Here is a 23,028-nt window from a genome sequence, read left to right on the forward strand (position 1 = left end):
ATAAGCAACACAAGAGGAGAGGGAGCAGGGAAAGACACTTTGAGGGAGGGGCTATCAACACAACATTTAACAAGATGGAAAAACACATCTTTTGGTTTTTGAGACAGTCTTTCTCTGTGTATAGCTCTGGCTGTACTGGAATTCCCTTTGTGAATCAGGCTGGCTTTGAACTCACAGAGATCCGTCTGCATCTGCCTCTGCCTCTGCCTCCCGAGTGGTGGGATTAAAGGTGTGTGCCACCACCAAGCCAGAAAAACACATCTTAAGTTAGGACCCATAAGAGCACAGTCTTAGTGATAGGTACCCTCAGGCCAAGCCCAGCCCTTGCCCATCCTAGCAGATGACCTCACTGGGGCACAGCTGGAGTCCTTCACTACTACAGCTACTTCCATCACAGGAAGGGTCTCAGTTACAAGCCAGACTGTGTGGCCTGCAGAGCCTGCAGTACCTTCTGTCAGGCCCTTTACATAGGAGGTGTGCCAATTCAAAACAGTAAGGAATTCCTAAAAACAGGGGAAACAGGACAGGAAACAAGGAGTACTCCAGAAGGAAATAATCAAATCAAAAGGCCCCGCACCAAGCACCAAGCACACCCAGAGAAAGAGGCCTGGGGCCTGGCAGATCACTGACAATCAGACATGTGACAAGATTTCCAAGAGAGTCCAGAGAGGACAAGAGAAAAATGTCAGAGACTCTCAACAAGCAATTCACAGAGAAATAAACAGTTAACACAAAATGTTCAACCTCACCTATAATCAAAGAGATGCAAATATGAGATGAGATTACACTTCACAGCCATCGGATTGGTAAAAGTTAAGGCAGATGAGGGTGAAGTCCAGCAAAACTAGATCACTACTGATGGTGGATGAGCCTAGCAGTCCTAAGTGGAATTAGATGTTGTCAGAGCACTTGTGGACCTCACCCTGTGAGTAATGCTGACTATGTAGTTCTTCATGTTGAACCCTAAGCACACAGATGTTTACACACCCACAGCTCCAGCTCAGCAGGGTCTAGGATATTACATGTCCTCAACAAATCTATCAATCAAAACCATGAAACAGACCACATATAGCTACCCTCAAGAGAGAGGCAAGAAATGTCTAGGCTATTCCTTGGATGCTGAGTAAGAAAGAAACTCAGGTATATGAAGGGGCATTAAATGATGAGCAATTTTGGAACAGGAAGCCCAGCAAATTTTACATTGCTTTTTTTTCTCCCCAAATTACTCATGATATCAAACGCACAGTAACTGTACCCACTGCCAGGTGCTGCCTTGCCTCACTCCCTCTTCCAGCCCACATCACCTGGTACCGGTCAAGGATCCTGAAGTCCTGGCAGGTGGTCCGGTATGTAGCCTGTCCAGCTGGAAGCCGGGAAGCTCCTCCATCTTTGGCTCCATAAATCCCATCGACTAACAGAAGGGCAGCATTCACAACCTCGTCCAAGTCAAAAAGTGGCAATCCCCGATCCCTCTTCGCTTGCCTGATGATCAGTTTCCGCTTTAGCCTCCGAGCTTCTGGGGTCATGGCCACGGCACTGGGGCACGCCTCCAGCCTCTTGAGCAACAGCTTCTCTTCATAGATGCTCACAGGTGTATACCTGGGTCCCTTGGGCTTCACGTCCTTCTCCAGGGGTGGCTTCCTCTTTTCTCGAGCCCGAGTGTGCAAAGAAGTGTTTGAGTCTGTGTCTTCGCTATCTCCATCCATCCTGTCTGGCTTCTCCTCCTCACTGTCCACTTCCTGTTTTATCTGCTCTGGAGCTCTGACCTTCTTTCTGCTCCCAAGCAGCCCAGAAGCTGCTGACCCAGCTGGGGGTGGGATGTACTCCATCCCTGGGTCTATAACTCCATCTCCTTCCAGCTCATCATCATCTGTGCAGGAGAAAGTACTGTCGTCAAGACACAGAAAGAGCACAGACTCACCCCCAAGGAGGAAAACAGCAGCAAGTCTTACCATGAAACAAGGCTTGGGGTGGCATCACATCTGGGATGAGGTCTGCTTCAGAAAGCAAGCTTGGGGTGGCCGAATGCGAGGCTGGTGTCCCCGGAGCAGAGAAATCCAGAGAAGGGGAAGGAGATGGGCTTGTGAGGGGGGTGCGGTCTGAGGAGCTCAGGGACGAGAAGTCAATCACTTCTCCTTTCTCCAGAACCATATCTGGCCTCCGGGCTCGGCTTATGAACTTGACAGGGGTAGAAGAGGCGCTCCTGTCAAGCAGGCCAGCTGCTTCCTTCTGTGCTCTTCTGATGTCTTTTGCTTCCTGGGTTCGGGACCGCTTCTCTTTCAATTCCATGGCAGACTCCACAGGATTCCGGCTTGCCCGTTTTCTGAGGCCCTCGACAGTGATGATGGGATCCAATGTTGGTTTTGAGGCTGCCAGAAAAGAAGAAATGTCTAATTTCCATGTTAACTGTTCTTTTTAAAAATATATTTTATTTCTATGTCCATGTATGTGTTTCTAGGCATTTATGTACAGGTGAGAGAAGGTACTTGATTCCTTGGAGCTGGATCCAGGAGGTTCTGAGCCACCTTGATGTGGGTACTGGGAACTGAACTCAAGCCTTCTATAAAAGCCTCAAGTGCTCCTAATGGCAGAACCATCCCCTTAACTATTCCTTTTTTTTTTTTTAATGATAACTATTTCTTTCATAATTTACCATTGCCACCATGTTCAATACACAGAAATGTTCAATGAATACACCAACCAAAAAACCTTACCTCACTATCAAAAAGTTTTGGCTGGGTGTGATGGTTCATACCTATAATTCCATTAGTAGAGGGATGAGTGAGAATATAAAGTTTAAAGCCAGCCAGAGGTAATGGGGAGTTAATGCCAGCCTATATAGCAAGAACTTCCTTTTTTGTTTTTTAATTTTTTTTGGTTTTTTGAGACAGGGTTTCTCTGTGTAGTTTTGGTCCTTGTCCTGGAGCTCACGTTGTAGATCAGTCTGGCCTCGAACTCAGAGATCCACCTGGCTCTGCCTCCTGAGTGCTGAGATTAAAGGCGCACGCCACCACTGCCCATCGCAATAACTTTCTTAAACGAAAGCTACAATGCAAATTTAAACAGTTTTTCACTATCAATTCTATCTTTCACATACTGGAATTCGTAAGATTTCATAATGATCACCAAGAGCATGATGGTGCATGCTTTTTTCTTTTGAGCTGAGGATCGAACCCAGGACCTTGCGCTTGCTAGGCAAGCGCTCTACCACAGAGCTAAATCTCCAACCCAATCACCAAGAATATGATGTGCCTTCCTGACTTTTTTTGTAAAACATAAATTTTACATTGTAGAGGATAATTTAAGCATTACCACTGACATTTTCACCTAAATATACCCTTTTGATTCATCAACACTATTCTCAGTAGTTTATCATAATATGTACATATGCAAAAATTTGAAAAGTTGTAGCACTGTTTAAAATACTAACAACAAAAACGGGCAAAAGCTGACTCTATGGGTTCATGCCTATAATCGCAGTACTCAGGCAGTAGAGGCAGGAGGGTCAGAATTCAAGGCCAGCGCAGGCTACATGAGACTGCCTCGGGTACTGGGGCTATAGTTGAGTACCTAGCAGCAGACTCTGCCTCAGAGAGCCCAGGCAACTGCTGACCCTGACCACCAGAGCTCCATAAGACACTCCCCCAAATCACTCTCTGACCTCCACAGGTATAATGTGGCATGCCTTCCTCCCTATGCACACAAATTTATTTTAAAAATAAGAATTAAAAATTGCTGGGCAGTGGAGGCGCACGCCTGTAATCCCAGCACTCGAGAGGCAGAGGCAGGTGGATCTCTGTGAGTTTGAGGCCAGCCTGGTCTACAGAGCTAGTCCAGGACAGGCTCCAAAGCTACAGAGAGAAACCCTGTCTCAAAAAACAAAAAACAAAACAAAAAAAAGAAAGCAAACCAGGAAGCAGCACTCCTCATGGTCTCTGCATCAGTTCCTGCCTTGGTTGAGTTCCTGCCCTGACTTCATTTGATGATGAGCAATGCTGCAGAGTGCAAACTGAATTATCCCTTTCTTCCCCCAAGTTGTTTTTGGTCAGAGTGTTTCATCACAGGAAGAGTAACCCTGGCCGGGCGGTGGTGGCACAAGCTGGGCAGTGGTGGCGCATGCCTTTAATCCCAGCACTTGGGAGGCAGAGCCAGGTGGATCTCGGTGAGTTCGAGACCGGTCTGGGCTACAGAGTGAGTTCCAGGAAAGGCACAAAGTTACACAGAGAAACCCTGTCTCGAAAAACAAAACAAAACAAAACAAATGAGTAACCCTGACTAAGACAACAGGGGAATGTTTTGATGCTACCATAAAATGGTCATATAATGCAGTCAAGGAAATTAAAATAGGGTAGATCTACATGCACTATAATTGAAAGATGCCCAAGGCATTTTAAGGGGAAATGTGAAGGATTAATATTACAGTATGCTTCTGCTTTCTATTCATTTTGAGACAGTCAAAATAAAATGCTGTAGCTCAGATTGGCCTAGAAATCATAATCATTATGTCTCAAGCCTCTCTAGTGCTGGATTACAAGTGTGTGCTATTATACCTAGTTATGGTGTGTGTGTGTGTGTGTGTGTGTGTGTGTGTGTGTGTGTGTGTGTGAAAGAGAGAGAGAGAGAGAGAACAGGCTCAGATCTAGAGATAATCTCTAATAGCATTCACAAGAGGTAATAGTGGTTACTCTGGGAAAAGAAACTCCAGGCAAGAGACTGTAGGAAACTGTACATTCTTCAGTGCTATTTGACACCCATATTCACTGTGGTGGAATATTAGTTTAAGATGTGTTACATTCATTTATGCTGTGGAATATTTGTTTAATAATGCAAAGATGTGTTGCATTCTTTTATGCTGCATTTGTTTAACTCTGTGAAGCTGTGTTATTGTGCCTGCCTGATTGGTCTAATAAAGAGCTGAACCACCAATAGCTAGGCAGGAGAGAAAAACAGGCAGGGCTGCCAGGCAGAGAGAATAAATAGGAGGAGACATCTAGGCTTGAGAGAAGAAAGGAGAAGAGGAGTGAGAAGCAAGAAAAGGAGGAGGAGGAGAGGAGGACATGGGCCAGCCACACAGTCAGCTATGGAGCAAGAAGGAAAGAAAGATATATAGAATAAAGAAAGGTTAAAAAGCCCAGAAGCAAAACATAGTTAAAGAGAAACAGAATAATTTAGGTTAGAAAAGCTGGCTAGAAACAAGCAAGCTAAGGTCGGTCATTTATAAGTAAGAATAAGTCGCCAGGCAGTGGTGGAGCATACCTTTAATCCCAGCACTCGGGAGGCAGAGCCAGGCAGATCTCTGAGTTCAAGGCCAGCCTGGTCTCCCAATCGAGTTCCAGGAAAGGCGCAAAGCTACACAGAGAAACCCTGTCTAAAAAAAACAAAAAAATTTATACCATAAATAAATACATGTTTAAAAAAAGGGGGGGAGGGTTGGGTATTTAGCTCAGTGGTAGAGTGCTTGCCTAGCAAGCGCAAGGCCCTGGGTTCAGTCCTCAGCTCCGGCAAAAGAGAGAGAGAGAGAGAGAGAGAGAGAGAGAGAGAGAGAGAGAAGGGGCTGGAGAGATGGCTCAGAGGTTAAGAGCACTGATTGCTCTTCCAGAGGTCCTGAGTTTAATTCCCAGCAACCACATAGTGGCTCACAACCATCTGTAATGAGATCTGGTGCCCTCTTCTGGCCTGCAGGCATACATGTAGGCAGAACACTGTATACATAATAAATAAATAAATCTTTAAAAAAAAAAAAAAAAAGAGTAAGTCTCCATATATTTATTTGGGAGCTGAGTGGTGGGCCCCCAAAGAGTAAAACAAACAAACAAACAAACAAACAATCCCCTGTGTGTGTATGTGTATGTGTGTGTGTGTGTGTGTGTGTGTGTGTGTGTGTGTGTGTGTGTGTTGGATCTCATTGGGTAGCCCTGGCTGTCTTGGAACTATGTAGAACAGACTGGACTTGAACTCACTTGAGATCTACCTGCCTCTCTGTCTAGAGTACTGGGATTAAAGGCATACACCAGTTTTGTTTTTTGTTTTTTAATTTATAAACTTTAACAAGGTTTTTGGCTGGGCAGTGGTGGCACACACCTTTAATCCTAGCACTTGGGAAGCAGAGATCCATCTGAATCTCTGTGAGTTCAAGGCCACACTGGGCCTCATGAGATTGATCCAGCATAGGAGAGAAACAGCCAGGCAGTGGGGACACACACCTTTAACCCCAGTTATTTGGGAAGCACACATGTCTTTAATCCCAGCACTAGGAAGGTTGAGATAGGAAGTGATGGCTGGGCAGAGAAAGGCATATAGGTGTGAGGAGACAGGAACTAGAGAGCCTTTCAGCTGAGGACTCAGAGGCATTCAGCCTGAGGATTCAATGGAGACAGGATCGGCTGAGGAGTGGTGAGGTGAGAAGTGGCTGTGGATTGTTTCCTCTGATCTTTTAGCATTTACCCCAATATCTGGCTCTGGGTTTTTTGTTTTTGTTTTTTCCTTTCTTTTTTAAAATTAATTAATTAATTAATTTGTTTTTTTTCCGAGACAGGATTTCTCTGTGCAGTTTTGGTGCCTGTCCTGGATCTTGTTCTGTAGACCAGGTTGGCCTCGAACTCACAGCGATCCACCTGGCTCTGCTGCCTCCTGAGTGCTGAGATTAAAGGCGTGCGGCACCACCGCCCGGCCCAGGTTTTTTGTTTTTTGTTTTTCCTGAGACAGGGTTTCTCTGTAGCTTTGGAGGCTGTCCTGGAGCTCGCTTTGTAGACCAGGCTGGCCTCGAACTCACAGAGATCCACCACCTGCTTCTGCCTCCCGAGTGCTGGGCTTAAAGATTTATTTATTATGTATGCAGAAGAGGGTGCCAGATCTCATTCAGATGGTTGTGAGCCACCATGTGGGTGCTGGGAATTGAACTCAGGACCTCTGGAAGGGCAGTTGGTGCTCTTAACCTCTAAGCCATTTCTCCAGTGCCCCCCCCCCCCTCCAGGTTTTTACTATAAGACCATTTAGGATTTGTACAACACAGAGGCAGGTGGATCTCTGTGAGTTGAAGGTCAGCTTGGTCTACAGAGTGAGTTCCAGGACAGCTAATGCTGTTACACAGAGAAATCCTGTCTCAAACAAAACAAAACAAGGTCAAAGCTGGAACAGCTACCCACTACAAGAGAGAGAGAAAAATCTTATCTCTAGAGACACTTAAGGCACCTACTGAAAAATTCATGGATAACATGTTGACACTTGAGATCTGGTTCAAAATAATCAAGGGTATAGATGGTGGAAGGGTTGGGGAGAGGACCAGAGGAACACTGGAAGTGCCTGCTGCTGAAGTGAGGGAAGGAGGGTCCTAGCTCATCGAAATCTTCTATTGAGTGGAGTGGTTCCTGCCTGTGATCCAGAAACTTGAGAGGCAGAGGAAGGAGGACCGAGGCCAATGTGTGTAGTATGAATCTTAACAGGTCTTATTAATAAAAACAAACCTGGAGCTGGGTATTGAGGTAAATGCTGGAAGATCAGAGAAGCAGAACAAGCCACAGCCACCTCACCTCACCAATTCCTCAGCTGATCCTGTTTCCTCAGACTGGAAGCCTCTGTGTCCTCATCTAAATGAATCTCAGCCGAACTGTGCTGCTCAAAGCCTGAATGCTTAACCAGCCTAGTTCCTGGTTTTCACGCCTTATATACCTTTCTGCTTCCTGCCATTATTTCCTGGGATTAAGGCGTGAGTCACCATGCCTGGCTGTTTCCAGTGTGGCTTTGAACTCAACAGAGATCCAGATAATCTCTGCCTCCCAAGTGATAGTATTAAAGGCCTGTGTGCCACCATTTTCTGGCCTCTATGTCTATCTAGTGGCTGTTCTGTCCTCTGACCCCAGATATGTTTTTTAGGATGCACAATATATTGGGGGACACAATATATCACCACAAATGTGTGCTACAGAGTGAGTTTCAGGGCGGCTTTAGCCACAGAGACCATGTGAAGACAGGCAGACAGAAAAAATGAGGGGGCAAGGGGAGAGTCACCAAAGGAAATGATAAATCTAGTAACTTGATTAGTTATTAAAATGATAATTTTTTATAGTGTTTACATACAGCAAACCCGCCCCCCCACACACACACACCTCCCCACCCCTGTGACTGAAACTGTCCAGCCTCAGAGCTCCAGATGCAGCGAGGAGTCTCTGGGTCCTGGGCAGTTCTCACATCTTACCTTTCACTTTCAAAGTAGAGGCAGACAGCTTCTCTCCCTCAGGTCTCATTGTTGGGGGCCTGTTATGGACAAGTTTCCACCATCCAGGCTCTCCAAATTCCTGAGCGCCTGAACGGAAATACACAGGACTCCCCACACTGAGGCAGCCGGCGACCGTGCTCCACCAGGTTGAAGTCTTCTTCCTAAAACACAGGTCAAAATCTACTGGCGCTTCAATGTGATCATAGCAGGGCAAGTACATTCTGCTTAACTCTCACTGATGCCTGGCTGCCAAATGGAGAGACAGAGCACTGCAGCCAGAGAAAGGGGCTGGGGTCTGCCTGGCTTCAAGTCCTTGCTCCATCACCTTCCTGCTACCTTAGTTTCTTCTCTGTGAAACCAGGATAACAGAATTACCTTATAGGGTGACTAAGAGGAACAAATGAAGTAATTCAAACATAAAACACTTATCACAGCCAGACATAGTGCATGCCTTTAATCTCAGCACTCAGGAGGCAGTTGCAGCAGATCTCTGTGAGTTCTAGGCCAGCCTGATCTACAGAGCAAGTTCTAGGCTACATAGAGAAACCCTGTCTCAAAAAAACACAACAAACAAAACAAACAAAAAACAAGCACTTGGGGTTGGGGATTGAGCTCAGTGGTAGACCACTTGCTAGGCAAGGCTCTGGTCCTCAGCTGGGGGGGGGGGGGGGGGAAGGAGAGCAAGCACTTACCAACCATGGGGGGGGGGAAGGCTGGGGCAGTGTCAAGAAAGCAAGCCAGCTTTCTTGACTATGAGCCTGGCACTGATAACACAGTTAATCATTAGTACTGGTGAATTAGTCCTACTTTACCTGGAGAACACATCTGTCTGATTCAGGAAGCCCTGACATACTAGAGTGGTTCCAAGACATGCTTCATAGACAGCAAACATAACAGGTGGAGAAACACGCTGAAGGCCACCACTCATCTACTGAAAATTACTTCAATGGCCACGATTTCCACTTTGCAAACATAAAGCGATTACCAGAAAGTCTCAAAAACTAACTCTTTCACAAAAGGGAAACAATCTAACAGCCAGAAAACAAAAGAAAAGGAACAAACGTACTAGACAAAGAAGAGAAAAGTTTAGTAAGAGCTACAGCTTACACCAGTCCCCCAATCCATGGGCAACGGCTTCTTTGGGCTCCAAGGATCTCTCCTACATCCCCACTTTTTTAACCTTTCCCACCCATGCCCCCTCACCCAAGGGTAAGACCATGGGAGAAACTGTCTTTCCTGCTTTCTCATGCCCACCCATCCCTTGGCAATCATTCTGCCAAGGAATGTCTTTTAATGTGGCCATTAGGATCCAAAAAATTACAAGAAAAAGTGCAGCAGCATGCCTACCAAACAGCTAATGTTCCTCCCAGCTCAACCAACCCATCAATTCTTTTAAGGTTTTCTGTTTGTTTTGTTTTCTCTTTCCCTCAAGCAGGGTTTCTCAGTGTTATAGCTCTGGCTATCCTGGAACTCAGTCTGAGACCAGGCTGACCTTGAACTCACAGAGATCTGCCTGCCTTTGTCTCCCAAGTGCTGGGATTAAACCACCCAGTTTTAGGTTTATTTTTATTGTGCATGTGTGTGTGCAGGTGCCCTGGAGACAGACAGCCCCTGGGAGCTGGAGTTACAGATGGTTGGGAGCTGAGATATTGGTGCTGGGAATCAAACTTGAGTCTTGTAAAGAACAAGGGCCAGTGCTTTTAAACTCTAAGCCATCGCCCCAGCCCTTATATCAGCAATTCTTAATGAAATGTCCAAGGCTCCCTGGGGCTTCTATTGCAGAGGATCTGGGTTCAGTTCCCAGCACCCACGTGGTGGCTCACAACCATCCATAATTCCGGTTTCAGGGACCCAATATCCTCTGCTGACCTCTGTGGACAACAGGAATGCAAGTGATGTGAAGACAAAAACACTCATACACAAAGAAACAAAATCAAAAACAAAACCACTGGGCCGGGCGGTGGAGGCGCACGCCTGTAATCCCAGCACTCAGGAGGCAGAGGCAGGCGGATCTTTGTGAGTTTGAGGCCAGCCTGGGCTACAGAGCGAGATCCAGGAAAGGCGCAAAGCTGCACAGAGAAACCCTGTCTTGAAAAACCAATCAACCAACCAACCAAACAACAACAAAAGTATGAGACATGAGCACTCGCACACTGCTAGTTAGTGTGTTACTGCCCGGAGTTACTCTCAGAATGTTTCATGTGTGTATCTTTGGAACCCGGAAATCAAAGATAGGAAAGAAACATAAAATATATATGAGAATATTGTTTACAAGGCTGATTCAAACAACAACAACAACAAAAACAAACTGGAATAATCTAAATGTTCATAAGATTGATATCCAATGATACTGGCTGAACTGTGTGTTAGGAACAGTTGGCATTCAGACCTGCCCCTTGGGGACCCGCCCATGTCATTCTTAAGAGAAAACTCCTTACCCCCTCTTTCTCTCTATTCCCACAAGGTGTATACCTCTTCTCTCTCTCCCTCCCTTTCTCCTTTCCTCTCTTCCCCCCAATAAAACTTTCCACGTGGATGCCTTGCCTGCATGGTGTGTCTCATGGCTCAAACCTACCAAGACCTCTCGAGTGACGTTTCACAACACTGTGCTCCTCCCATAAAAATATTTCACCCATAATCCCTAGGACTTGACAAGAAACCTACAGGAAATTGTCTCTTTAGGGACTTCAAGCAGTAAGATGATGTCATTGGGGGGGGGGTGTGTGTGTGTAGGTCAAAGATTAAGGAATCGATTCTTTCCTCCTACCATGCAGGTCCTGGGCATCAGGCTCAGGTTGTCAAGCTCAGCAGCAAGTGCTAAGCAACAGTGCCTGTTGGCATTGTCTTTATACAAGGCTGGGAAATGAGGACCCAGGACAAATGCAGACACAGGAGAGAGATGTAGGGAGGACATCTACAAACCAAGGAACACAGGAAGCTGAGAGCAGCTGGGGGAGGGGCTAAGAATACGCCGAGTTTCACAGCTTCAGGAAGAATGGCCCCACCAGCACCTTGACTTCATACTGCCAGCCTCCAGGACTGGCAGGCTGTAACCTTCTGCTGCTAATGCATCCATTTATGGCACTTTCATCCAGGAACCATCCACAAGTGAACACAGCCTGTGAAAGGCACAGCACAGACACAGCAGACAGCACTACTTGTGCAGAATGGAGTCAGTTTGTGGTGGAGCATGTAGCAACACTTTTGTGAAAATGGGTTTCAACTACCTACCCCTCTCAGAACCAAATTTTTATTGTGGTGAAATAGGCAAACTATGTACATCTTCACTACTTTTAAGTGCACAGTTCAGTAGACATTACAAACACTCATATTCTACAACCATTCCCATCACCCACCTTCATTTTATTGTACAAAGCAAATTCTACACTCATTAAACAAATAACTCTCTCAAAGTCCGCCCTGCTCTCCAACCAAAGACAAACATCATTCTACTTCCTGGACCTATGTATTTTCATTACTCTAACTACCTAGTGTAAGTGGGTCATACAGTGTGCTTATGATTGAGTTCATTTAGCATAGTGTTCTTAAGATGTATGCATGTTGTAACACAGCAGAATTTTCTCCCTTTCTAAGACTAAATATTCATTCCATTACATGCACATACTATGCTTATAATCATGTGTGGAAAGACTGGTATTGCCTCCTCATTTTAGTTATTGTGAGGACCAGAGTAGAGCTGCTAGATATGATAATCCTACATTTAACTTTTTGAGGAGTCACCAGACTTTATGTTCATGCAATTCTATCTTCCTATCCTGGGTGTGTGGGTGTGCTAATACAGTTGTCATTCACTGACTGATCCAAGGAGAAGGCTTTCACTATGTGTCCAAACTTCCACATAGCCTCTGTTTAGTTTCAAACTCTTGATCTTCCTGACTCTTGCTCCTGAATGGGGCCACCATGCCCATTTGTTTTCTGAGGGCTGCCCTGTAGGATGAGCTGGTACCTCAGAGCAGCTGCCCTGTAGGGTGAGGTGGTACCTCACAGCAATTTTATTTGCAACTTCCTAGTAATAGTAACTTTGAGCATCTTTTTACGTGCTTACTCCCCATTTTTGTAACTTCATTACCCACATCTGCAGTGGGGGGAGATGCAGTGACACTGGATGCTGTCTCTGTTCATGGGTGTGATGATAAGTAGCAACCAGTGACCGAACACAAACACAGTATTTATAGAAGGTTCTTTTTGGCTACCCTGGGTTCTATAGTCTATCTGTAAGCAGCCACAAAACCAGGTGTATACAACTCCCTGCCTCGGGCTGGAGGTAGGTGACATATAAGTAGTGGCATAGCATCTGCTATGGTGCTAAGAACTGAAACTGACCACTGAATTCCCTAGAAGATGTAAGCCTTTATTAAACTCCAGAGCTCAAACATAGTTTCCTTAACATAGTTCTACAAATGAGATTATAATAGGTGGGGACAGTGTGGCCCAGGATCATCTTTAGGTAGTTGAGGTTTTGTTTTGTTAAATTTGTTTATTCTATTTTATTATTTTATGTTCATAAGTGTTTGCCTCCATATGTGTTTGTACAATGTGTGCCAGGTGCTCGTGACATTCAAAAGAGGTCTTCAGAGTCCCTGGGACTGGAGCGACAGATGAGTGGGAGCAGCCATGTGGGCACTGGGAATCCATCTGGGTATTCAGAAAGAGCAAGTGCTCTTAACCATTGAGCCAACTCTCCAGATGCTGTTGTTTGTTTTTTGTTTTGTTTTTAAGAGAGTGTCTCTCTCTATGGCCTTGGCTGGCCTGGAACTTGTAAACCTTGAATTTACAGATATCCTCTTAACTCTGCCTCCAGGGTGCTGGGATTAAAGTGACATTCCACTACACTCAGCTTTCAGACAGTTTTTAAAAATGTAAGCATTATGACTATCTTCTAGCATATTCCATCAACTCTGAAACCCACTGGCTAAGATATACCATTTATGTACAAGTAAGGAGAATAAGAAGCTAATTACCTATTAAACTACAACATAACAAAATTATCAAATAAAATGGGATGTTATTTTATTGGGGCTGCAGAGATGGATCAGTAGTTAAGAACACTTACTGCTCTTACAGAGGTTCAATTTCTAACACCCATTAGGTGACTCACAACCATCTGCAACTCCAGTTCCAGAGGATCCAACACCCTCCAGCCTCTGTGCATACCTGCAGGCATGTTATACCTAAATGAGCTCTCTCTGTCACACACACACACACACACACACACACACACACACACACACACACACACACTATCCTCTACAAGCATTCAAGGCCAGGACTGTAAAAGCAGATTAAATGAAATTATATACAATGGCAACTAATCTATAAGAGCCAGGCATGGTGGTACACACCTACAATTCTAGCACTTGAAAGACGGAGGTAGGAATATTCCTGAGTTGGATGATAGCCTGGGCTACACAGAGACAACCAGAAGTGCCAGGGCTACACATTAAAATATAGCCTCAAAAAACAGACAAAACCCTGCTTGATGGTGGTGCACACCTTTAATCCCAGCACTCGGGAGGCAGAGGCAGGCAGATCTCTGAGTTGGAGGTGAGTTCTTGGCCAGCCAGGGCTACATAATGAGACCCTATCTGAAAAACACAAAAAACAGATGAAACAAAAATCTATAGGAATTAAGTTCTCACATGCTCTTTACCCTGTTTCTATAATGATACATTAAAAAAAGTTGTTCTTAAATAAACTCACATATTTAAACTAATAAAACATCAGTGAAGAATCTAGCCAAATTTAAAAGTTCATTACATAGAGTACTATTCCCTTAGATTCTGGGACAAATGAGGAGTTACCATATTTAAAATTTTAAGGGCTGGGTCTGGGATATAGCTTGTAGTGGTAGCCATCCCAGAATTGGCCTGGAAGTTCCAACCCCCATTGAGGCTTCAGTAATGGTCACGCCCACAAGGCAGGGCGGAGGAGGAAGTAGAAGATCTCTCTTGGTTCTGGGACCCTGGACACTGGAGGTAGACCGAGCAGAGTTCTCCAGAGAACACCGCCGGACTGCACCATACCTTTGCCAGACCCTACAACCTACCTATCCCTTCATTTGTAAGTTACTCCACAAAATAAACCTCCCTTTTAACTACGTGGAGTGGCCTTAATAATTTCACCAATAGTAGCTCATTTGGTACAGTACTTACTTAGCATGCAAGAAGATCTAAGCTCTATACCCATCACTGCATAGTGGTGTAAGCCTGTAATCTCAACATTCCAGGAGAGGCAGGAAGATCAAAAGTTCAAAGAATCTTCAGCTACACAGTGAGTTTGAGGCCAGCCTAGGCTATAAGGAACCTTATCTCAGAAATAAAAGGGGCTGGAGAGATAGCTCTTCCAGAGGACCCAGGTTTAATTCCCAGCACCCACATGCAGCTCACAACTATCAGTAACTCTAGTTCCAGGGGATCTGATACCCTCAAACAGACATACATGTAGGCAAAACATCAATGCACATAAAATAAAAATAAATAAATCATTAAAAAAAATAAAATAAGTACTGCCCTGCAGAGAACAGAATAAAAATAACTCACAAAAAGTTTAACTTACAGGTGCTTCTGTTGTGGACAGTGACCCTGCTCGTAGAGATATCTAGGCACTTGGTAACCACCTGGGGACCTTTGCAATCACTGATGTTTACAGCAGTTCCCCAGTGAGTGTCAGCACTATTGCTGGACACTCAGGAAACTGAGTGAGTCACAGTGATTTCTAATTCTAATCCTATCCTATGGCTAGACTACAGAAATGTACCACTGTACACTCTCACTATACTCATGGTCTTTATGACCAAAGCAGAATGCTGGCCTCATCCTTACAGCATGGGATCCAACTATGATGTCCTACTGTTGAGTTATTAGTGGACAGACATTCAGTTACATTCTTTTTACAGCAAATCATACAGTTTACCACTAACAGTGTGATGTCATTTTAAAAATAAGTATGTTTTTAAAACAACTTCATTTAAGTAGGATAAGTTAAGTAAGTAATTCAGGTGATACCCCAGTATAACCTCAACCTACTGGCTTAATGATTAAACTACACAGAAACTTCAGAGTAGTGAGAGCTTCTCACTAGCATGTCAGAAACAAAAAAGCCTTGGCCGGTTCCTCTCAAAACCTGCTCTGGAACATGGTGAACAACTCTTATTCCAATAAGTAATAGCAATAGTCTTAAAAACAGGTAATTTACATTCACTTTCTTCCAGAAGATAATTCACTAAACAGAAGGCACTCAAGATCATGAAAACATTCCAAGATCTATTTAACCATTTCCCCCATTTTTGGTCCCTTATAAATAAAAACAGGGCTGGGCGGCGTCAGTGGCAGCGGCACACACCTTTTATCCCAGCACTCAGGAGGCAGAGGCCAACCTAATCTACAGAGTGAGTTCCAGGAAAGGCACCAAAACTACACAGAGAAACCCTGTCTTGAAAAACCAAAATGTGTGTGTGTGTGTGTGTGTGTGTGTGTGTATCAATTCCCTACTGGGGCATTAACTTAAAACAACGTATTTCCTTTTCTTATGAGAAGGCACTGGTCATGCTGCCCACTCTTTTCTCAGGAACACTGGAGAACTCTAGAACTAAAATGGCCCCTTAGGTAAATGTTTGGAGTCTGTTCTACTCTCATAGCAGCCTTCAGTCCTGTAGGAAACCTGAGCAAAGCTAACTTCTGAGGGAGCAGGCAGCAGGCTGCCAGAGCTCAGGATGCGGTCCGACTTTGTTCTGTGTCATCTCTATGCTGACCTAGTTTGCAGCGTTTATGCATCTTAACTAGGACCTCAAAGAACAATCAAGAACCAGGATTCACCAGTACAGCAACACTCATCCCTAATACTCAGGGCTCTTTAGATCGACATGGCATTTACCATGTAGTCTCGGGCTAGGCAGGCCTAAGTCTGATGTTCATCCCTAATTCCAGTGAAGAAATGCAGCCAGCAAGAAGGCTGAGAAGCAAAACTCAAACCACAATTACAGCAGGAGTGCTTAATGAATGAGCCACGTAGCCATGTGTGTGGGTTTTTTGTTTTGTTTTGCTTTTCAGAGCTGAGGACCAAACCCAGGGCCTTGTGCTTGCTAGGCAAGCGCTCTACCATTGAGCTAAATCCCCAACCCCCACATGTGTGTTAATGTGGCAAACTTTGCTTAGCACTGTTGGCAAAAAGTATAGGTGTGCCTCTAGAGTTAATAAGAGAAAAGACTACAAAGAAGAGATTAATTAAGAGCAAGCTAAATGGCTACAGGTATTAATTGCCCTTTCTGTTTCTCTTCTGACCTCTATGTCCCCCATTTTAAAAGGACATCACAGTCCTGTTTCCTTAAGTTAGTTACTGAAACCTCATTTTAAAAAACTTAAGAAGAAAGCTAGGCAGTGGTGGCACCTGCCATTAATCGTAGCACTGGGAGGCAGAGGCACAGGCAGGTGAATCTCTGAGTTTGAGGCCACCATGGTCTACAAAAGCAGTCCCAGGATAGCCAGGGCTGTTACAGAGAAACTTTGTCTCAAAAAAACAAAACCAAACCAAAACAAAACAAAACAAAACAAACAAAAAAAAAAAAAAAAAAAAGAAAAAAGAAACAAAAACCACTAAGAATATCTGCAAAAGCAGTATGTTCTGTAAACCTGCTCTCCTCTGGAGAGGAAACAATACAAACTCACATTTTCTGGTATACAGTTCCCCTTTGAGTTACACTGTAAAGCCCTATCAGGGTTAAATTAGGTTCTCAGCTTGTGTATACCTTATTACATCTTTCTTCCAGTATAAGATGTTTTAAAATCGTGTTACCTGTTTCCTAGTAAAAAAGTCCAATGTTTCTCAATAAAAGCACAGATATCTTCTTTCCACCGGAAATAACCTTGACGTCCACTTCCTTCCAGAGACAAGTTGTACATTGCCAACATGACCACCTAAAACACAAATGGAAGACGGGCTGGGAGGGTAGCCTGAGGAGGGATGTAGGTATCCATGGGGGAAAGCCAATCTGTTTTACATTCCAATTAGGGGGCTGGGGGGATGGAGGACACAGAGGATGAGTTCTTGCAATAATCTGGGCAGAGTCTTTTTTTTTTGCTTTTGTAAGATATCACTAATTCAGTTATTAGGTACAATGCTCCGTATGTGTCACACACAAAGGTCTGGTGTGTGGCTGGGCTGATCAGCAGGCACAGTCACAAGCACCCTGCTGTTCACAGCAGCTCTGAACAGGGGTTACTTGCTGACAACCAGGAGCTGACCCATACAGTATGTTCTGACTGATGGTGCTAGCCTTTATTCAATGTTAAAAATAATTTCTGAATGCATACTTTTCTAAGCTTTTTTTTTTGGTTTTTCAAGGCAGGGTTTCTCTGTAGCTTTGGAGCCTGTCCTGGACTAGCTCTGTAGACCAGGCTGGCCTCCAACTCACAGAGATCCACCTGCCTCTGCCTCCTGAGTGCTGGGATTACAGGCGTGCACCACCACTGCCCGGCTTTTCTAAGGTTTTTTTTACAGAGCAAAGACATGACTCAGAATTCTAGACATGGCCAATGTTACAGGAATCTATCTGCTCAGTGACACAGCCACTTGGAGCTGTAGATACCTTTCTTCGATGGAGTGAACACTAAACAAGGGGCAGGGAACTAAAAGGCCTGGCTGCCCATCCCATTCACAGAGGGCTCCCAGACATCCTGAAGCTCAGTTACCAACTCTTATCTAGTCCAATCCTGTCACCTTTACAGACAATGATTCCTGGCCTACTATGAGAAGTACGGTCCAGAAATGCAAAAACACATGCCATTATAGAAGACTTCAATAGCACACAAGAGAGCAAAGTAAGAAGTAAAAAGCATCTGAAACCCACCATCAGGTGTGGTGATATTTTGTGTATGATCCAACAAATACAGCTTGCCTGAAGATCAGAGGGCAAAACCAGTCACTAGTAGCCATAGAAGCCAGGCAGTGATGGCACACACCTTTAATCCTAGAACTCGGAGGCAGAGGCAGACAGATCTCTGTGAGTTCAAGGCCACCCTGGGCTACACAAGATTGATCCAGTCTAAAAGAGTGGCACACACTTTTGTTTCCAGCACTTGGGATCTCATGTCTTTGCTCGCAGTGCACGTGCCTTTAATCCCAGCACTAGGGAGGTTGAGACAGGAAGTGGCAGGCTGGGCAGAGAAAGGAATATTAAGGCGGGAAGAGAAGGAGCTCAGGTCACTTTTGATTGAGGATTTCATAAAGGTAAGAACTAGTGGCTGCTGCTCTGCTTCTCTGATCTTTCAGCTTTCATCCTGATATCTGACTCTGGGTTTTAATTAATAAGACCAATTAGGATTTGTGCTACAATCAGGAAATAATCACCAGGGGCTGCAGGGCTAGCTCAGCAGTTAAGAGCCCATGCTGCTCTTCCAGAGTTCAGTTCTTAGCATCAGGCTTACAACTGCCTTTAACTCCAGCTCCAGGGGATCCAACAGCCCTCTGATTTCCACAAACACCTGCATATATATATATATATATATATATATACAAACACACACACACACACAAATAAAATCTTAATTCCTTTAAAGTTTCTACATGAAAAAAAGCATGCACTTTTGCTATGAGTAGTTAGGTTCCAATTACGTAGTACTCAGGAGGCTGGGATCAGATTGTGAACTTAACGACAGCTTAGATACATAGTAAGATCCTGTCTCCAAAAAAAAGCAAGTAATAACAAAGAAAAAATTTAAAAAACAGTTTTTAGCATTTTAGTGGCTATGCTTTCAGATAATTCCTGGCATCTATATTCATGCAGATGTTTTATATAAGCAATTTTATAGAAATGGACAAAACTGTAGAAGCAACTGAAAACCATGGTCTCATCCTACAATGAAAACCATAGGAGCTAGAGAGATTGCTGCTTTTCCAGAAGACCCAGCATCCACGTCAGGTAGCTCACAATTGCCTGTAACTCCACCTCCAGGGACCAACACCCTTTCCTAGCCTCTGCAGGCACTTGCACACATGTGCAGACATGCATATACACATAAAATAAATCTTCTAAAACACCATGACTTACACTGAGTCTAAGAAACTGAATAGAAAACAGAGTCTAGAAAAATTCTTAAATAACCCTCTTTCTACAAGGAGGTCTGAAAAACTACAATTAAAGCAACCATTAGGTGTGTTCACCACATTACCCCTCCCACCCCTCCCAGCGATTCTAAGAGAAGAGTTATCTCCACATCTACACCATGCAAAGGGCCCAGGAACTACACCACAGAATTTCAACTTTCTGCACGTTATCATGTGCACAGCATCTGAACATTTTACCCCACAAATAGACTGTTCAAGGGTCTTCCACTTATCTTTACATTAGGTCAACATCAGCCAACACATGACCTCCTTCAAACAGTTAGAACTGATGAGAGTCACTTAATGGATATCAAGTTTCAGTTTGGGGAGAAAGTGTTGGAGATGGTCACACATGAACAATAAAAACAGTACATCTTACATTAATATCTTCTACCTCAAAGAAAGAAAATTATCATCAAAAGATACCTTAGTTATGGAATAAGCTTGGCCATTCTCAGACTCCTACTCAGAAACATGTATTCACTGTCAATCTCAAGCGTAGATGCCTGCCTGTTATTTATTCCCAGTATGTTTAACATAGTTCATGAATTATAAGCTATTTACTTGAAAATGGCTTTTCTGTTACCAGTATTCATTGGACATAATGTACACTAATCTGAAAGGATCTGTTGTTCCTCCTCTTCCAGAAGGTGATCTAAAAGCTTAAATGCCAGATCAGTTTTCTACTCACACCAGACCAAGCTCACTGTAAGGAAGCTGGTCTTCTGGACAAAGTATTTCCAGGGCTGTCTGAACTGTCTAAACTGTGCCCAGAAAGAGCACAGACAAGGAATGCTTGTCTGTGTCAGAAGTCCAGGACAAGAATGTCAAGTGTCTCTAGCCCCCGAGGTGTTCTGCAAAGTTTCTCCTCTGTGCTGCAAGTCAAGAGTCACCAGGAGGAAGAGAAGACACAGAGGGACATGGAGGGAAGGGGTCTTCCATCTAGAGGGTGGATCTTTATTGGTAGGATTTTATTATGCAAAGAAAATGCTGTGTGTTACAAGCATCTTCCTTACTTCAATAAAGTGTGAGATTAAAAAGCTGAAAACACAAACTATAATGCTCTAAGTACCTGGACCCCTACTGAAGTTACTGAGGACTAGCTGGTCCAGAAAAGCTGGTTGGTAGCTTATAAGAATGTATACCTAAGTTATATGTATATCTAAGATTTATAATTTAAGTTATGACTTTTTCCTTCTAGGGAATTATCCACAACCAATATATCTTCTAGAAGTGAAAAAAGTTTTCTCAATCAGTGCTAACCTGATTAAGTACATACATAAACAGGGCCAATAGTTAAGAAGTAAGTTTTCTTTTAAAAACATTACATTTCTAACATGTTAGGTAGAAAACTAACATTCTTGAAAATGGCCACTTAAATTTGCTTTCCTCCATTTTCCAGCTTTTATGAGATGCTACTTGCAGGCTAAGTACAAGTCCACCTATGTATCTGCAATTCTCTTCATAGTAACATACCTGGCCTACATATAGCATGACATCTGCAGGGGTAAAAGTGCAACTGTGACCCTCATTGGACTATTTACTAATTCAAACTTCCTTCATTTTCTTTCTTTTTTTTTTTTTTTTTTTGGTTTTTCAAGACAGGGTTTCTCTGTGTAGCTTTAGCCTTTTCCTGGAACTCACTTAGTAGCCCAGGCTGGCCTCGAACTCACAGAGATTCGCCTGCCTCTGCCTCCCAAGTGCTGGGATTAAAGGCGTGCGTCACCACTGCCCGTTGATTTTCTACCTATGTATTTTTGGCAAGTCAAACAGCCTCCTAAATCAACTGACAGGTCTCCCGGAGTGACCTAAAAAAGCACTGGTGATGAAGATTGTTATGGCAACTACAGTCAGTTGACAAGAACCCCAAGTGGCCAACACAGCACATCTAAAATCTTTCCCCTCACTGTTTGTTTCTTCAAAGGAAGGAATGCTAGGGTAATTATCACTTCATCTGTTTGTGGAATGTCAGTGGCCCCTAAGGCCTGGGGTGGAGACTTCAGTTGGTTCACCCACCTCAGCATTCTCCAGACCTCAAATCATACCTGGTTCATTGTAGGTACTCAGTATATGTCAAAGAAATAAAAATAAACTCAAAAGCAAGACACCCAGGGGGTCTGGAGCACAGCTCACAGGTATAGCACTTAATGTAAGCAAGGCCATGGGTATGACCCCAGTATCACTAACATCAACAAAACCAGTGATTACTGTAAAGTTCCTTAATGTTTAACTTGAGGACTGGCTATACCTTGTTACATTATTAAAATAAAACCAAACAATTTAATATAACTTGAAGTTCGGTAAAAAGTTAACTTTTTAGTATTTGAGACAGCTAGATCCATCAACAGACTTGTCTCCAAGTTCAAATGCAGGAAGGCTGAACCAGTTGGTTACTTTGTCTTTGTTATCAAGTCAAATTGTTTCTGCCAAATCTATTTCCAGTGTAGCTACCTCTGGTTTTATTATGCCAGAAATGACTGCCAGAAAATGTGGGCCTGGTTTTCAGTTGAGTCTAAGCTTGGTATGACTTAAGTGAAATCGATTCAGATTCTCAAGAATTCACTAAATTAGCACGGAGTATATTTTTAAACCACGAAGTGCTCTTTCCACACACCCCTTTCCATTGTGAAGTGTAAGGCACCCTACCCCCACGCCACTCTGAAGTTCCTCACTCTGGATGGCCACTCGTTTCCTGGGCACTCAATCTGCTGCTTCTGGAGAAGAGCTTGGTACTCACCTGCTGCCACGTCAGCTTTAGCCGTTCATACTGCTCCTTGCCATCTGCCGAGCAATCGGAACAAGTAAACCTGAAAAAGTTATCGCCCTTAAGGTAACTGAGCTGTTCCCTCAGCTGACCTACGAGAAAAAACAAAAGTCACATCACGGGTTTATCTCATGCAGCGGCAACCCAAAGGCTCAGTTAATCGATCAGATTTCCAAGTTTTCCATGGTGGGTTTTCCTTCTTCTGCGGCCAACCCAGGAGAGCAGCAGAGAGGAAAAAGGTGTTTCTCCTTCTAATGTCAGGCACACGCCCCTCCTAGAACCTGTGGCTCCTTAGCTTTTAGGAGAAAAGTCCTGGAAAAGCAGGTATGATTACTCTAACTGGATTTCCCAGCAGCCACATTCCTGACTCCTCTAGGCAGATCTCTTCAAACATTCAGGGAATACCTGAGCTTGCACCACCAGCCAGGCACCAGGCTAGGAACTGGATATGCAATGTGTAAGGCAGACGTGACCCGAGCCTGCTCTCGTGGGCTCATAAATCTGGAGGCAGGAAAGAACACAGGTAAACACAACTGCACTGGTTCTGGATTCTCTGATTCTGGAGCATCAGAACCACCAGGTGGCTGGGCTTTATTGCCTTACTATGGCCATGTCTGCCCCAAATGAAAGCTTCGGTCTGAGTCTGAGTCTGGGCTCTGCCTTAAAGCTCCTAGGTGCTGCTGATGCTTTGTACAATATGAAAACTTCCAGAGTAGGATGTAATGTGCATCACAGGGCAGTGTAAGGGTATAGAAAAGGGATGCCCAACCCCACTATGGAGGGAATAAGGGTCTACTGGGCCCAAGGGAGAATAGAAATTGGCCAGAAGAGGCTGCCTATAGAACAGGAGTGCAGGGAAGCTGTACAGGTGCATATTCCAGAGAAAACAAAAAGGTACGAAAAGTCCTAGGAATCACAAAGCATTATT

General features: G+C 44.1%; 2 protein-coding genes across 2 annotated transcripts in view; both read right to left on the minus strand.

Annotated features, from left to right (window-relative positions):
* The window catches only part of LOC118582415 (cysteine-rich protein 2-binding protein), a 42,461-nt gene that overhangs the window by 10,002 nt on the left and 9,431 nt on the right, over positions 1–23,028 (minus strand). Inside the window, exons 3-7 of the mRNA XM_036185276.1 lie at positions 22,074–22,192; positions 17,027–17,148; positions 8,195–8,376; positions 1,953–2,369; positions 1,305–1,870 (exon numbers count right to left, since the gene is read on the minus strand). Coding sequence (XP_036041169.1) covers positions 1,305–1,870; positions 1,953–2,369; positions 8,195–8,376; positions 17,027–17,148; positions 22,074–22,192 — 1,406 coding nt within the window. The remainder of the gene's footprint in view (positions 1–1,304; positions 1,871–1,952; positions 2,370–8,194; positions 8,377–17,026; positions 17,149–22,073; positions 22,193–23,028) is intronic.
* LOC118582416 (protein PET117 homolog, mitochondrial) overlaps positions 1–23,028 on the minus strand; it is a 41,818-nt gene that overhangs the window by 9,309 nt on the left and 9,481 nt on the right. Inside the window, exons 3-7 of the mRNA XM_036185277.1 lie at positions 22,074–22,192; positions 17,027–17,148; positions 8,195–8,376; positions 1,953–2,369; positions 1,305–1,870 (exon numbers count right to left, since the gene is read on the minus strand). The gene's annotated coding sequence lies outside the window, so the exon portion shown is untranslated. The remainder of the gene's footprint in view (positions 1–1,304; positions 1,871–1,952; positions 2,370–8,194; positions 8,377–17,026; positions 17,149–22,073; positions 22,193–23,028) is intronic.

Source organism: Onychomys torridus, chromosome 4 (genome assembly GCF_903995425.1).
Source record: "Onychomys torridus chromosome 4, mOncTor1.1, whole genome shotgun sequence".
Classification (NCBI taxonomy): Eukaryota; Metazoa; Chordata; class Mammalia; order Rodentia; family Cricetidae; genus Onychomys; species Onychomys torridus.